Here is a 17,091-nt window from a genome sequence, read left to right as displayed (position 1 = left end):
TGTTTTCTTTCACTGAGAGGGGCGGGGGAGAGGCGACGATCAGCGCAGATTGACACGCATGGAGGCAGAGTTACAGCCCAAGGCTCTGCCTCCCCGGGCAGCAAATTCTACGACCAGAAAAGTCGTGGATTTTTGCCATGTGGTTTGGGGGGGATTAATTGAGATTTCAGCCACGGGGATGCAGCGTTTCAGAGGGGGCATTCAACGACATTGTAACATAAAAACTGCATTTTCTGGAGGCTTCAGAGTCTCTTTAAAGAGACACTGGCCTCAATTCACGGAGCATTATCAAACGTTTATCAAACACTTTAGCAAACGTTTGATAATTTACCTCATGGGTTAAATCTCATTTTAAATTCACTAAGGTGTTATTTATTTATCGAATGTTTTACCGATAAAACGTTCAACAAATATATAACACCTTAGTGAATTCAAAATGAGATTTTACCCATGAGGTAAATTATTAAACGTTTGATAAAGTGTTTGATAAACGTTTGATAATGCTCCGTAAATTGTGGCCACTGAAGCAAGAAAAAAAATTATGATATCATGAATTGGTTGTGTAGTAGGGGTAATTACTAGAACATTGCTAGCAAATAAAATATTCTCATATTTTTATTTTCAGTTATACAGCTTTTTTTATAACATTGCATCATTCTCTAATATTTGCAGTTTACACACTACTCAGCATTGTAAAAGTTTTTGCAGAACAGGCAGTGAACTTTTGACCTGTCCTGAACTGTTTTCTGCAAAAGAAAAACACAGTACAGCTGAGATAACCTAATAAGAAGTCAGAGCTCTCCAGAGCTGAATGGCTATTTGCATAGATAACTGGAGTTTCTTTAACTCTTCCCGTACTGGAAACAAATATTAGACTTATGTCTCTGGTCCTAATGCTTTATTTCTTAGCTGTACTACACAACCAATTCATTATATCATCATTTTTTTTTTTCGCTTCAGTGTCTCTTTAAGTAATCCCATTTGACCATTTTTAACGCCTCAGGTTCTCTTTGAGCTTTGGCTTTTTAGGGGGGTTGATAGAGCTTGTATGTATGTACCTCTGTGTTCAGCACAGCTTGAACACGGGATGAGGAGGGCCTTCTCTCCTGCAGGTTTCATGTGGTGGATGTGTCCTTTTCACCTATTTTGCACTGCACCCCGAAGTGGTTACATTAAAGGACAACTGAAGTGAGAAGTATATGGAGGCTGCCATATTTCCTGTTGAACAATACCAGTTGCCTGGCAGCTCTGCTGGTCTATTTGGCTACTATAGTATCCAAATCACACCAGAAACAAGCATGCAGCTAATCATGTCAGAGCTGACATTAATGTCAGAAACACCTGATCTGCTGCATGCTTGTTCAGGGTCTATGGCTAAACGCATTAGAGGCAGAGGATCAGAAGGATAGCCAGGCAACTGGTATTGTTTAAAAGGAAATAAATATGGCAGCCTCCATATCCCTCTCACTTCAGTTGTCCTTTAAGCTTCGCATTGGGGCTAAGTGAAACCTATGAGGAAGAGTCGAGAAAATGGCTTCTTCTATTCTAGCTGCCCTGAACACCGCAGTGCATGGGTGCTGCTCAAATTACTTTTGTCTCTTTTCCCTAGTAAATTCAAATTATTGGATAAAACTATTGCATGAGAAAAACCAGTCATGTTCAAAGTTGTTTATTGTTTTAAAACATTTTTAAACCTATTACAAATATTGTGTTAAATCTGCTGCTGTGAGCAATACTTTTTTACTTTTAACACTTGCTGTTTTAACCTTTTGCAGGAGATCAGGTCTGCTCATAAAATAGCCAGGCAGTACTCCTCCATCCCGCAGATGTGGTCCAGATGTTTGCTGAGGCACTGCTACGGCCTATGGTTCATCTGCCTGCCTGCCTATGTTAAAGTCTGCCACTCCAAAGTGAGAGCCCTGCGCACTGCTTATGACGTGCTGCGGAAGATGCATGTCAAGAAAATAGACTCTCCTGATGAGGTAATGAGGAAAGGTTTAGGAGTCATTATCTCCTGGATATAATGGGAACAAGTAATGATTTCTTTCCTTAAATTATGTAGTCATACTCCAGAGGCCTCCCTGCTGGCTGGGCCTCTCTTCTTGTTCATAGCCACTATCCTCCGTATACAAGCACATCTGCATGTGCAGTGTCTCAAAGCCACTCGTGCACCCAAAAGCAGCACATAAGCAGCTTCATACTGCTGTACAGACGCAGACCCTTCACACGAAGAGAGCAAGGATGTCCAAAAAGTATGGTTGGATATCCTAAGAAGGTAACAGTGCTGGATTGGTGGGTTCGAGGGTGATAGGGGAAGCCTTTTGGGCTAATCAGAGGCTTCATCCTACTGAGGGAAGTCTCTTACTTTTCTTCTCCTTACAAGTTCACTTTAAAACAAGCCTTTTAAAAGAGGCTTGCGGTAATTGGTTTACTAATATGATGGGTTACAATAAGGACTTGTATCCTATTTGTTTCCTTCTTTGTCGTTTTGTTTCTGATTCTTGTTTTGAGTCTTTCCTTGAGGAACAGGAAGTCTGTGGCTTGTGTCCTTCATCTGCCTTCCTCAGTGTAAAGGCCCGTACACACGGCGTACTAAAAGGAACGACAGGTCCGTCAGACCCTCCCGCCGGGCGGATCGTTCAGAAACAGCCTTATCAGTCTGCAGACAGACTGTACACATGCTGTACTGTCGCTGGAACGCCCGCCCAGCGGGAGGGTCTGACGGACCCGTTGTTCCCTTTAGTACGGTGTGTGTACGAGCCTTAAGGAGAGAACTTTTTGTTTCTCAAAAACACTTGTATTGCTTTCAGCTCTCAAAGTTACTGTGCTGATTTTCAAATTAAAAGGAATTTGACTAACTGCCATAGGCAACAAGCAAACCTTCCTCACACGTGAGGCTTGGCTTGTAGTTTTATCTCTGTTCCAGATTCATTGTGCTGGATGGTGTTCTGGTTAAGGGCTCTGCCTCTGACACAGGAGACCTGGGTTCAAATCTTGGCTATTTCTGTTCAGTAAGCCAGCCTCTTTTTAGAAGAAGACCTTGGGCAAGACTCCCTAACACTGCTACTGCCTATAGAGCGCACGCTAGTGGCTGCAGCTCTGGCGCTTTGAGTCAGCCAGGAGAAAAGCGCGATATAAATGTTATTTGTCTTGTCTAAATATAAATTTTCTCTCTTAAAACAGTTAGTTATTCAGCCTTCACGTGAGCAAGAAAGATCTCGCTTGACACATTATTGCTAAATATGAAAATCATCTCTATATTATACACAGTCACAACCGCATAGTGTTTCTATAGCCTATTGATTTTACAGAGCCATACTAATCCAACATGCATACAGCAGTTTGGAAATGATTGCTCCTCCTCAGTGCATGGATTGATATGGCTCTGTGAGGTAGGGCTTGTAAAGCATCTTGTACAGAGTACCGTAAATGCTGACTAGGGATGATCACATATATATGTAAATTGTTCCGAGTTGATACAAATGTATGCAAATTCTTATGCAAATACAGTGGGTTGCAAAAGTATTCTGCCCCCTTGAAGTTTTCCACATTTTGTCATATGACTGCCACAAACATGAATCAATTCTATTGGAATTCCACGTGAAAGACCAATACAAAGTAGTGTATACGTGAGAAGTGGATCAAAAATCATACAGGATTCCAAACATTTTTTACAAATCAATAACTGCAAAGTGGGGTGTGCATAATTATTCAGCCCCCTTTGATCTGAGTGCAGTCAGTTGCCCATAGACATTTCCTGATTAGTGCTAATGACAAAATAGAGTGCACCTGTGTGTAATCTAATGTCAGTACAAATACAGCTGCTATGTGAGGGCCTCAGAGGTTGTCTAAGAGAATATTGGGAGCAACAACACCGTGAAGTCCAAAGAACACACAAGACAGGTCAGGGATCAAGTTATTGAGAAATTTAAAACCGGCTTAGGCTACAAAAAGATTTCCAAAGCCTTGAACATCCCACGGAGCACTGTTCAAGCGATTATTCAGAAATGGAAGGAGTATGGCACAACTGTCAACCTACCAAGACAAGGCCATCCACCTAAACTCACAGGCTGAACAAGGAGAGCGCTGATCAGAAATGCAGTCAAGAGGCCCATGGTGACTCTGGACGAGCTGCAGAGATCTACAGCTCAGGTGGGATAATCTGTCCATAGGACAACTATTAGTCGTGCACTGTACAAAGTTGGCCTTTATGGAAGAGTGGCAAGAAGAAAGGCATTGTTAACAGAAAAGCATAGGAAATCCCGTTTGCAGTTTGCCACAAGCCATGTGGGGGACACAGCAACCATGTGGAAGAAGGTGCTCTGGTCAGATGAGACCAAAATGGAACTTTTTGGCCAAAATGCAAAACGCTATGTGTGGCAGAAAACGAACACTGCACATCACTCTGAACACACCATCCCCACTGTCAAATATGGTGGTGGCAGCATTATGCTCTGGGGGTCCATCTCTTCAACAGAGACAGGGAAGCTGGTCAGAGTTGATGGGAAGATGGATGGAGCCAAATACAAAAAACCTCTTGGAGACTGCAAAAGACTTGAGACTGGAGCGGAGGTTAACCTTCCAGCAGGACAACGACCCTAAACATAAAGCCAGGGCAACAATGGAATGGTTTAAAACAAAACATATCTATGTGTTAGAATGGCCCAGTCAAAGTCCAGATCTAAATCCAATCGAGAATCTGTGGCAAGATCTGAAAACTGTTGTTCACAAACACTGTCCATCTAATCTGACTGAGCTGGAGCTGTTTTGCAAAGAAGAATGGGCAAGGATTTCAGTCTCTAGATGTGCAAAGCTGGTAGAGACATACCCTAAAAGACTGGCAGCTGTAATTGCAGCAAAGGTGGTTCTACAAAGTATTGGCTCAGGGGGCCGAATAATTGCGCACACCCCACTTTGCAGTTATTTATTTGTAAAAAATGTTTGGAATGATGTATGATTTTCGATCCACTTCTCACATGTACACCACTTTGTATTGGTCTTTCACGTGGAATTCCAATAAAATTGATGCATGTTTGTGGCAGTAATGTGACAAAATGTGGAAAACTTCAAGGGGGCTGAATACTTTTGCAACCCACTGTATATGCAGCTTGAAAATGGACCAATCAATTTAAACCTGGGATTAAATTGATTGTTCCATTTTCAAACTGCACACATTTGCATAAAAATTTGCATAATTTTGGAACAATTTGCATCTCATTGATCATCCCTAATGGTGACGCAGAACCACTAGGTTATTGTAAGGAGCTCAAAGGGACCAAAAAGCCCTCTTACTAAAAATGTTGTTGTCAGTACAGTGTAACTCCACTGCAGTCCTGTTTAATGCAGTTATGTTTATTAAATTTCCAGGTTGGTTTAAAGACTAGTCCCAGGACAGAAGCAAAGTATTTTCATTTACCGTATTTTTTTTCTGCTTGCAATGGCCAGATTTAAGATGGATTCAGTAACTGCCTGTCTGCATTTAAGGCTAGACTTGCTTATTATGCCTCCTATTGTCACCCCTCTAGTTTACAATGGAGACCACATTTGTTTAAAGAAGTTTTAACAGTGGGCCTTTTTCCACTTGCAATGCAGTACAATTCTAATAGAAACACATTACCTGCATGTTCCGTGCAATTGAATGGGTCTTTTCAACAAAACTCGCAGAGCAAAATTGCACTGGCAAAACTGCATTCTCCCCTCTGCACTTAGCAGTGGAAAAATGGTCTTAAGACTTTTACATCCCTACACCAGTGCAAATTTCTTGTAAAGTGTGATTTTTACAGATTTATATTGTGCTTTATCTGAATTTTATTGGAATTCATGGCTGCTGCGTCTTCGATTTTGGTACTTCCCGATATGGTATTTATTTCATTAAGAATCAGGTAACGCTATGTTCTCTTGTATGTTAAAGCGGGTTAGCCAGTTATACAGAATCCCCTCCTGCTGGTGAATGTAGAATCCATCAGAGTCTAAATTGTATGTTATATAATGTATACATATCATTTGTCTACCCACTGAGAGCTGCTATGTTTATTGTAGGTCTGCTATCGTGTTCTCATGCAGTTGTGCGGTCAGTATGGGCAGCCTGTCCTGGCTGTCAAAGTCTTATTTGAAATGAAGAAAGCCGGAGTCCAACCAAATGCAATTACTTACGGCTACTATAACAAGGTAAATGCTCAGTCCTGAAACACTCCCACTAGCTACATTCTATCTCTCACACTTCATAAGCAGTTTTAAGGTCCGTACACACGCCGGACTGGAGGCAACGACGGGTCCGTCATCACCTCCCGCTGGGTGGGCGTTCCAGCGACAGTCCGGCGTGTGTACAGTCTGTCTGCAGACTGGTACGGCTGTTTCTGAGCGATCCGCCCGGCGGATCGCTCAGTGACAGCCGTATCAGTCCACCGACAGTGCGCACACACACCGGACTGTCATTGGAACGCCCACCCAGCGGGAGGTGACGACGGACCCGTCGTTGCCTCCAGTCCGGCGTGTGTACGGACCTTAATGGCTATTGTGGCAATGTGCCAATAGTGGATTATTTGTGTTCCAAGCCCAATGGGATTAACATCATCACCAAAGTGTGTTACCTGCAATAATGCAGCAGCTGTATTCTTGGCACAAGGAGAACTGCTGGTTCCTCAGCTGTATGCGCTAGACAGCTTTCTGACCAGGAACTAAGCCGAGCACCTTCCTGTTCCATGCCTGACTCCTGTCTAAAGCCCTGTACACATGTACGAGGCATGTCTGGCTGGGATCAGTAGTCGACAGACCAATGCAAGTGTAATGTGATTATTAGAGACTTCTCTAAACTGTTGTTGGACTGGGAGTGGGGTTTAATAAAGGAAGGGACAATATTTAACTCCCATGTTAGGGAAAGTTAAGGCTGTCTAGATCAGAGGTAATTTAGGTGTTTTACAAATGTGTGTAAATCGTATGAGTTTTGCCAGATGTACAGACACCGCAAGGAACCTGCTTTCTAGTATTACCTTTAGATTGCACATATGTTAGAATGTGACTTACTTAAACCTCCTCAGACATCCAAATCCAAGGGGTGCTAAATATGCAGGCGTGAGCCAGGACACCTAGAGACCCTTGTTGCGAAAGATTGCATGATAAACGTTTGATCACATGTATGTTTATTCTTATGAGGTGAGGTTGGTTGGTCAGCACAATGGTGTTCTCTGTGGTGGCTTATCTTAAATAGCAAGCACAAAAGATTACTATATTGCCAGTTACTGCACTCTATGAAACTGGGTAGTGAGGAATATTTGCAAATGTGTTCTTAGGTCCAAAGGCAACTCCTCTCTGAAACTATACCAGAGGCCTTAAAATAGTAACAAATGTCCCAGGCACAGCTGAATTCTCTATAGGTTTACCTGTAGCAGTATCAAAGGGATAACATGTAAAAGCAACCGATGAAGGAAGAATAACCCTTTTATGGTAATCTTAAATGAATTTGACAGTAGAGTGCACAACATTATGGGCATCATACACCCTTCTTGTTAACGGTCCTTTGATGATAAAACATCTTGCACTTTATTGTTATTGTGTGTTTCTATAGCACTGGCATCTTCTGCAGTTTGTAGTCACAGCCCTGAGAGCGCTCAGGATCTTATCCTTTTTTATAGTGCCCTTATTATAGTCTAAAGTTAACATGATGAATAATGTTCATAAAAAATGCTCATTTGAAAACTACATGCATTAGTCTTTAATATTTATAGATTGAGATCCAGGCTACTGTTGAAACTGTCCAGTGATGATATCCCTTATTGTGTTCTCTTCAAATGTGCTGTGACAAATCAATTTCAATAAACATTATCTATAATGTGTGGAATTATGAAATTATCTATAGCTGGAAAATAAGGCACAAAAGGAAAACGCTGATCCTGTCATATGTAAAATGCAATAACATTCTTCTCAAAAAGTATATTCCTAAACGAATTTTAGAAACTTAAATGTACAGCATAAAGTTTAGTCGTGAAACACTCACACAATACTTTTGAATATGGTGTAACCAGCTCAAGATATACGAATCAAACATAAAAATAGGGAAAAAAAATTGAACTGATGTATAGAAAGAGCTTCAGAGCACATTACAGGGTTGGAAATTAGAACAGAGCTGCCATTTATTGTGAAAGTGTATATGCTGCCATATTTGTTTTCCATTCCTAACAAGGTCTTTCACCTCCATATGTTGTGAACATAGGTGACATGAAAAGTTAAAATAAACCTGCCTCAGTATTTGTACAAACTCTCCCCACGCAGGCTGTCCTGGAAAGCGTGTGGCCCTCTGGGAATCGAGGCGGCTACTTCCTGTGGATAAAGGTCAGGAATGTGCTCAATGGAGTCGCCCAGTTTAAGAGAGCCTTGAAAAAACAACATTCTACAGTTCCACATGCAACACCTTCAGGTATGATTTATTGCTAAAAATACAGCCTTATTTTCTTTCTTTTGCTGCACAGTAGTAGATCATTGGCTTAGCCTTTCCATAGCTGTTTTCCCTCAATACCTAATTTGCTTTCTTTTGACTGCACATAACCTGGGTAGGTCTGAGTGACTGTTTCCCATGTTCTCTCTCAGACGGCAGTGACCTGGATGCAGTGAGCCATGGCAGTATGGACAGCTCTATTGACATGAACGCCATAGAGCAGCCCTCATTTAATGCAGATGTAACCAGCGCTGATGCTGCCGATGACAGATCCAGTACAGGTGTGTGCTTCACAAGGGCAATTATGGTCCCGGTACAGAAGTGTTGCTTGGCATAGGGCCCCAGCAGGCTTGTGCTAATGATGGTAAAAAAAAAAAAAAGTTTGTCTCACACTCACTAAAGGATTCAACTCAAGTCTGTGTGGGGAGCACTACAGATGAAAAAGGAGATTCTGCCCTTCGTTAAACATATAACTATGTACAAGCTAGCACATCCATTAATATTCTTTATTATTTCTTGCAATATAAGCCAATGTTTCGGAGCCACACAGGACCCCTTTGTCAAGGCACCCATTGTGAGTGTAATGAGGAGCCTTGTCTCCCCACAGGACTTGTTTAGTAACCTTGAAGGCGGCAGACAGATTGTTGCCTAGAGTAACGTGTGCCTTGACAAAGGGACCCTACGTGGCTCTGAAATGTTGGCTTATTCTGCTAATGATAATTGGAAAAGTTTATGGGATAATGGGAAAGCTGACAAATATGATGCAGTGGTTATTACTTTGGCATTGAGCTATTTAGGTGATATTCAATCTGAAAAAGACCACAGTCTTTGGCAGGTTATGAGCAACAACAAATAATACAAAATACAATGAGGCCAGTGTCATACGAGTGATGAATCCCTGCTATAAACCACTTATTCTCAGAGATTTTCTGCTGTAAATTATTTTCCATAGGGAGTGATAATTGCCAGGTAAATCAAAATCAGTTCGCAATTAGTAGAAAGATTTACTTGGCTGTTAATTCCTAAAATATTTTGTTGCAATTTATTGCTGGTGTTTTATTACGCATGTGATATTAACCCTCATATTTTAAGCCTTTTTATTTTTGGGTTAATAAATATCTAGTTACCTTTGATATGTAGATTTTTTTGGGGGGGATTCTAGGCAAAAACAAAGTCTAAACGGAAAATACTTTACTCTCCCCTCCCCTGAGGCATCTTGTGAAGCCTATACCTCCACCATGGTCTTTGGCAACAGCATGTTGGTCAGTGGACCTATGGGAAAGGGTAGAAAGCAGTAGCCCTGTCACTCAGGGTCCCAGGCTACTTTTACCACAAGGTCCCATTGTAATAATTTGAACATTTGTATAGCGTTTTTCTCCTGATGAACTCAAAGCGCTCAAGAGCTGCAGCCACTGGGAAGCGCTCAAGAGGCCACCCTGCAGAGTTGGGGAGTCTTGCCTTGAACTCCTTACTGAGTAGGTACTGACCCTAGCCAGGAATCGAACCCTGGTCTCCCATGTCAAAGGCGGTGCCCTTAACCAGGACACTATCCAGCCACTGCCCCTGTCATCACTGCTGTGGCTCCTACAGAGAGGAAAGCTTTAAGGGTTTGGAAAGGACAGGAACCTTTTGGGAACATTCAGAGAGAGAGAGAGAGAGGACTATGGGACTTTTTCCTTACAAAGATTTTGTACAATGCTCAGTTTTGTTAAAAACTAAAAGACTAATTTTGAGCTCTATCCTTGAGCATTACCTACTACTTACTGCAGCAAATGGCATTTGAGCTGGTGTTTAGATTGACAAAGCAATGGGCTGATGCATGAAGTACACAAAAGACATGTTGGTAACTTTAAATACCGCTAATAGGAAACTTCACTAAACCTGAAGAAAGGGCAATCCCTTCAGTTTGGCTCAGCACACTGCACAAATCGATAGCAGGCCATATTTCAGTTAGCTTACATGTGAGCAGGTAAAGCATTTGAAACCGTTATCCAATGCAGTTCAAACCAGGGACTGAGATGCAGGAGTTTCCAGGTTTGCTACAGGTCTTTGGATTAGTCCAGGTGTTTAAAATAAGATACTATCTTCTGCTTTGTGCAGCTGTTTATTCATGAGCATCAAAGGTCAGATGTATAAATCCAAAATAATATATACTGGGGTGACTCCAAATGCCTAATAAACCTTTTTGTTTTGATATTAATTTTTGCTTGGAATGTTATATATGCCTGTTTTGGTTATGTTAGGTGGTCAGTCAGATCTGGGATACAGTTCATTATCAAAAGAAGAGGTTCGTAGGGGAGCCGTGCATGACATACAAGAGGAGCAAGAAGATTCTAGAGGGAGTGACTCTAGCTCATGTAAGTAAACTCTGCTAGAAAAGTCAGTGGTGTTTGGTTATTAAACACATTCCATAACTCATGGAGAACTCGCTGCAGACTTAGCTGCACCAGCAACAGAAAAATATTTAGTTCTTAAGCTATTGGGCGCAATTCATAAAGCATTGCCGCATGCGATAAAGAAAAACACTTCTTTTAACAAACATTTTGTCAAATTTCCAATTACAAAGGGTTTTACTGCATGGAAAACTAAAATGATATATGTGAGGTAAATTACCATACTTATAAGATAAAATGCCAAACTTGTGAGGTAAATTACCGATTTGTGAGGTAAATAACTCATAATTTTCACAAAGGATAACACTTGTGGTGAAATAAGTGAAGATGGTCTGTATTTTATCTCCAGACTAGAGCTTTCGGTAAGATAACTAACCAATCGGAAGGTTACAGAAGGGTGTCAAGGAGAGAGTAGGGGAAACCCAAAGTACAGAAAAGAGTAAAGTTCAACTATTCATGAAAGTAAGAACGTTAATCATATCATTTTTTTCTAATTTCACATGTTGTGAAAGACATTCTCAATATTATTGTGTAGTAAATAAAAATGGTTTATAAGAAGATAATGGTAACCTCTACATTATCACAAATCATAGCCCAAACCACCATAAACATGAGTAGGAGAAGAAACTACGACACACTTTTGCTTAACTGTCCTACCTTCACTATTTTTAAGAGAGTCCGTTTTGTAACATGCAAGCACGTATTACAGATATAGCACCAGATCTGTTTCTTATCTTGTTCTGGTTCTCAACCATACAAAGTTGAATTTTAACTTTGAATGTTTGTTTTTTTATTTGGAAAAGCTTTGAGTAAGAGGAACAAAAAAAACATGCTTACAATAGCAGTACACATACAAAAATAAAATAAAGCCAATAGAAAGATCGATCATAGAAATCTATCTAATATACATATAAGCAGCAATCGAAAAGCAAGGCCCAACTAACCAGACCATTCAACCTGGGAAATGGAGCACAAAAGTACTTCCAGCTGAGATCCCAGGGATCGGTCCATTCCAAAAGGCTATATAGTATAATAGCTCTTCTTACCTAAAGTGAAAACCTAAAACTAAGACTAAAATGACAATGAAAACAAAAAAAGAGAAAACAAAAAACACTTTTCTACCTAAGCACAAGAGTCCTGAATGTCATAGAGGTACATAAAGAACTTGGAATGTTTTATCTGTATATTCCGAATGTATGTTCTTTTTTAGATACATATTTTCTACATTCTTGTATCCATGCATTTTTGGCAATAAAAATTAATATTAAAAAAAATGGTTTTGGATGGGTATAAATTTTACGTTCATTTTATGCTGCTTGCACTTGCTCTTTACTTATTTGTATAGTAATGAATGCTTTCTGTATCGGATCTGGTTTCCATTTTTCATGCACTGCAATAATCCATGAAATATCCCATGATATCCCATGATACTACTTGCTACTTGCCGACTGCTTGCTACTTGCTACTACTTGCCGACTGCGTCACACCGATGGGCGTGGCACAGACGGCAGCCCCAGGACCACCTAACGCCGATCGGTGTAAGGTCCTGCGGGCCTATTTTGCAGGAGATCGGATAGCGCGCATCTCCGCTTGGTAGGTGGAGCTCCGCCCCGCCTTCAGTCTCCCAGTGGTGATCGGTGCTAGGAGACTGTTAGACGGCGAAAACGCCATCTTTTCAGTACATACAGCACTGCAATCTAAGGCAGCTCTGTACTGGAGACAGCCATGTGACACGGCTGTCCCCTCCAGAGACTCAGGGGTGATCGGCTGTCATAGGCTATAGCCTATGACAGCCGATCACTGTGATTGGCTGGCGGGGGAGAGGGAGGGCGGATTTAAAAAAAAAAAAAAGAAATTTATTAGGAAAATAATATAAAGATTTGTAATAAATAAACACTGGGGGAGCGATCAGATCACTTGTGTGCCGAGTTGTGCAGCCCTGCAGCTAGGCCTTAAAGCTGCAGTGGCCAATTTACCAAAAAAATGGCCTGGTCTTTAGGGGGGTTTAATACTGCGGTCCTCAAGTGGTTAAAATACTGCATGAAGTAATTCACCAAACTATTACCGCATGCATGAAAATATTAGTGAATACTCTTAAAACAATAAATATATTTATTATATATATATTACCGCATGAGGCATTACACCTCATGTAAAATGTTTTACCAATCAGGTCTTAGTGAATTGGGCCCTATTATACCTAGACCAGTTATTCCTGTTAGTCTAAAGTCGGTAGATTGCTAAATGTACATGATCACTCTATCCAGCATATTTACAAATACTCAGGTATTGGTAGATATGCACTGCATCAGCAATAAAAAAAATAATGCTAGACCAGGGTTTCTTAACCACTTAAAGAGAAACCGTAACCAAGGATTGAACTTCATCCCAATCAGTAGCTGATACCGCCTTTGCCACGAGAAATCTTTACCTTTTCTCAAATGGATTATCAGGGGGCTCTGTATGGCTGATAGTGTGATGTCAGGACCATGGTGCTGACATTACACTGTGGGAGCCTTGTTGCATTGTGGGAAACGGCTGTTTCCAACTGCTAAAAAAAGCACACAGCAGCTACTTCCACTGACATCGCCTGCCAGCAGTAAAAATGTCGTCATGTGATAAATGTCAGAATGTAAATCAGGGCGAGTAAATATTTTACAATGGGCAAACACTGACTAAATCATTTATACATAGTTATTGTAAAAATTAAGCACTTTTGTCCATTACGTTATTTTTACTGGAGTTTCTCTTTAAGTACCAGCGGTCTCTGCCCCCTTAAGGAACAGAGACTACTGATACTAGAAACAGACGAATCGCCACACATACCCGGCGCTACCCCTGTCCACGCCATACACTCGGAGCCTCATGCAACCCACTCTGCCGTCTCTATGAAAGCAGAGCTCCGTGAGCCGGTCAGGAGCCGCTTTCATTGGCTCCTTACGTGATCAATGTAAGCCAATTGGAGTTGCTTACATTGATGACAGGGTCAGCAACCAATGAAATTGGCTCCTAGCTCACAAGGTTCTGCCATCATAGAGATGGCAGGGGGAGTGAGCTGCGGCGTGGAGACAGCAATTAGATTGATTGGAGAGACAAAAGTGGTGAGAATGTGTGGCAGGGATGTGAAATCTATGCCCTGGCAGATATTAGAGCATCAAAATAGGGCATAGATTTCAATCAGTGGTTAACTCAGTCTTCAAGCACCCCCTTGCAGAAAACCATAAACACTCACAAGTGAGGTAATTTGTATCTCAGCAGAGCTCCTTAACTATTCTGTCGATTTCTACAAAAGGGCACTTTTGGCGATACCTGAGAAGTGAGTTGAGAAACTGTGTGCTATAGCACTCTTTTGACATTCATACAGCCAGGGCCATATTTACATCTCAGGAACCTACAGGCACAGAAGATCTGCTGCCCTTAACTCCACCCTCTGCCAAACCCGCAGTTCCCGACAAACGCGGGTTTGCCCATTGAACCACACCACAAGTGTTCTGGCTCACCTCGTTCCCTGGGTAGTGCCATTCAGTCTGTCCATCCATCTCTCTACTCTTCAGGGCGATTATGTCAGAGTGAGTTTCCGAACTGTTGACTGCCAACTCTTGGCACACTTGTGCCTATTGGGAAGTCCAGTCCAGCCCTGCATACCGCCATTCATCGCAGTACACACATACTCCTGCCTAATGACAATAGTGTTCAGCAGTGTTCAGTTATGAAAACACAGATGGTCAAGGTGCCATCACCATGGTACATCAAATTATGAAGGGAACTTTTTTGTTTGACTGCTGTATCTTCGCAACATTGTGGGGGTCCTCTCATCTTGTGTCTCCCTCTTCTTTCCATAGGACAGCACATGCGCTTTTGCTGAGCTAAATGTGCATAGGTTGTCTCTGTAGGCAGCATTGTCTGAAACTGATGTTTTGACAGGCAAAAGCCATATTTTTGGATGTATCTTTCCTCAGTATGCAAGCAGACAGTGCCAGCAACCTTACATAGCTGAGCTGCATAGCAATCACTTTAGTTTACTCCTTTGTTTTCAGCACCATGGAAGATGCTGCCTCTATATAAATCATTAATAATAATGTTGATATATTGGGTATTACTGATGTATTCAATCTCTATCTTTGTTTAGTAGATGTATGTCATGACTATGAAGAATCCATTGTGATAGTCTCTAATCTGTTTTACGTTCAGTGTCAGAGTCTGAGAGCTCCAAGGGAAGCAGGGATGGCCTCCCGCAGTTACTAAGTCCCATTTCTGAGAGAGTCACAAAACCATCCAACATAGTTCGGAAAGAAGCGAAGGCAGACGGCGTGACTGACACAGTTGTTGACAGTAAGTATGATATTGGGGTTGATTCACTACACTATAACAAATAGCGTGCCTTATCAAAGTTAACATGCCTTATCAGAGTTAACCTACCTTATTAGAGTTAGCATGCCTGATCAGAGAAGCTCTACAAACTTATGCCTGCTAATTGGCAATGACGAGAGCTCCACTCATCCTGCTCTGAGCCCCTGCAGGTCCAATCAAATTAAAGGACTTTATCTGCGCACTTTGATTAGCCCAATAGGCTGGCTGTCAAGTTTCCTGTCAAGTGACGGGCAGTCTACATAAAATCTGCATCATTTGTTCTCATTGACCATCCCTAATGTACCATGTGCAATGTTGCATGCATATTCTTTTTCTAAATCTAAAATGTGATGCTAGCTAAACCATAGATTCTGGCTATAAAACACTTTTTCTTTTATTTTTCTGCATCTGATGTAAGCCAGGACAAGCCTTCTGTCCCACTGTTATGAGCTCCTCTGTGATAACAAACATCTCCTCACTTGCTTTCAGGTAGCGCGGCAGGTCTGCTGTTTGCACCATGCTTTGAGGACAGCAGAGAAAGAGAAATGTACCACAGCTGGAGTTTGCGAAGGAGACACAAGAGTGCTATGGAGCCTGCACTGCAAAGTCAGCTGGAATGGGAATCCAGAGATAGGCGCTATAGTGGAGAAAATATTTCTGCGTTATTGGTGGGCAGAACTGCTGGAGAAACTGAACCGGGGAAAATACTGGATAAAATGGGTGCCGATGCAAAAATCTTAAGTGGGGCTCTCCAGAAGGGCATTACTCGCCCAAAAACTCTGGATATTAAGAGGTGTTCTCCAAGCAAGGAAGTGACAAGTGTAGCCAAGGAGTGGAGTGACGATGACTCTCCAGCTGGAGAAAGCTACAATGAGAAAGTGGACTCCCCTGTCATTTTTGACCTGGAGGATCTGGACAATGACACTGATGAAAGCAAATCAGTCACAATAAGTAACCAGAAGGTAAAACTAACAGCGAGGAGCCCACATACAAGCCCTACTGCACCACTGGCTAAGCCTGTGGAAAAGACAGATGTAAAAGTTGGATTAGACCCTCTCTCAATGTTGGCAGCTGAGAATGAACAGGAAGAAGAATCCGAAGAGGTCCTGGATAATAAAGATCTGTTGACTCCATCTGCTAAAAGGGACCTTGCGGAAGAAATAGAGATGTACATGAGCATAAGCAGCCCATTGGCTAGCAGAGCACCCAGCATGGACTTACAGAGAAACTCTTCAGACCAATACAAAAGCTCAAAGTCTATACCACTCTGTCGACGTTCAAGTCTACCCTCAACTCCACCACAAGCACCTAGATTAACAAAGTCCAAGACTTTTCACACAAAGCGTGAGGAGAGACATCGGAAGAGGCTGTGGTCCTCTCCAGTATATGGTGCCAATAGTCCACAATCAGAACAGCCACCCGACTCTGCCCTCGCCTTGATGTCTCCAACTTCTTTTATGTTTGATGCACTCCTCACACCTAAACTGGATGTACTGAAGAGCAGCATGTTCTCTGCTGGAAAAGGGGTTGCTGAGAAGGCCACGAAGTGGTACTCCAAGATCACCAACTATGCTGGACCCATAAAAGTAAGACACCTTCCTGATAAATGGTTTGTTTTTTTACATTAAATGAATAGTTCATTTATAATGCCTTACTTAGGTTAACAGTTTGCCATTGTATTGAATTCCTGTGGAAGTATAACTGGCCTTTTCCTTTTCCCCACTTTATATCATTAGTGTGTTGAACTGCATGCACCGTCACACACACAAGTGCATAGCTGGGGCTGGGTGTTGCACTTAACCAGAGGTGCCCACATTTTGTCAGCTTGCAGGCTACTTTGAAAATGACTGGTTGAAAAAATCTACCAGGTAGAATCTACCTACAGAAGTGCAATCTACCGGTAGATCAGAATCTATG

The 17,091-nt window shown here is 41.8% G+C and overlaps 1 protein-coding gene across 4 annotated transcripts in view; it reads left to right on the top strand.

Moving 5' to 3' along the window:
* The window catches only part of DENND4A (DENN domain containing 4A), a 205,005-nt gene that overhangs the window by 169,576 nt on the left and 18,338 nt on the right, over nt 1-17,091 (top strand). For all 4 annotated transcript variants that reach the window (XM_068275015.1, XM_068275013.1, XM_068275016.1 and 1 more), the window contains 7 exons: nt 1,776-1,982; nt 6,040-6,168; nt 8,269-8,413; nt 8,584-8,712; nt 10,675-10,788; nt 15,016-15,156; nt 15,664-16,760. In XM_068275015.1, coding sequence (XP_068131116.1) covers nt 1,776-1,982; nt 6,040-6,168; nt 8,269-8,413; nt 8,584-8,712; nt 10,675-10,788; nt 15,016-15,156; nt 15,664-16,760 — 1,962 coding nt within the window. The remainder of the gene's footprint in view (nt 1-1,775; nt 1,983-6,039; nt 6,169-8,268; nt 8,414-8,583; nt 8,713-10,674; nt 10,789-15,015; nt 15,157-15,663; nt 16,761-17,091) is intronic.

Source organism: Hyperolius riggenbachi, chromosome 3 (genome assembly GCF_040937935.1).
Source record: "Hyperolius riggenbachi isolate aHypRig1 chromosome 3, aHypRig1.pri, whole genome shotgun sequence".
NCBI classification, from domain to species: Eukaryota; Metazoa; Chordata; class Amphibia; order Anura; family Hyperoliidae; genus Hyperolius; species Hyperolius riggenbachi.
This window is presented reverse-complemented; position numbering and strand designations above follow the sequence as displayed.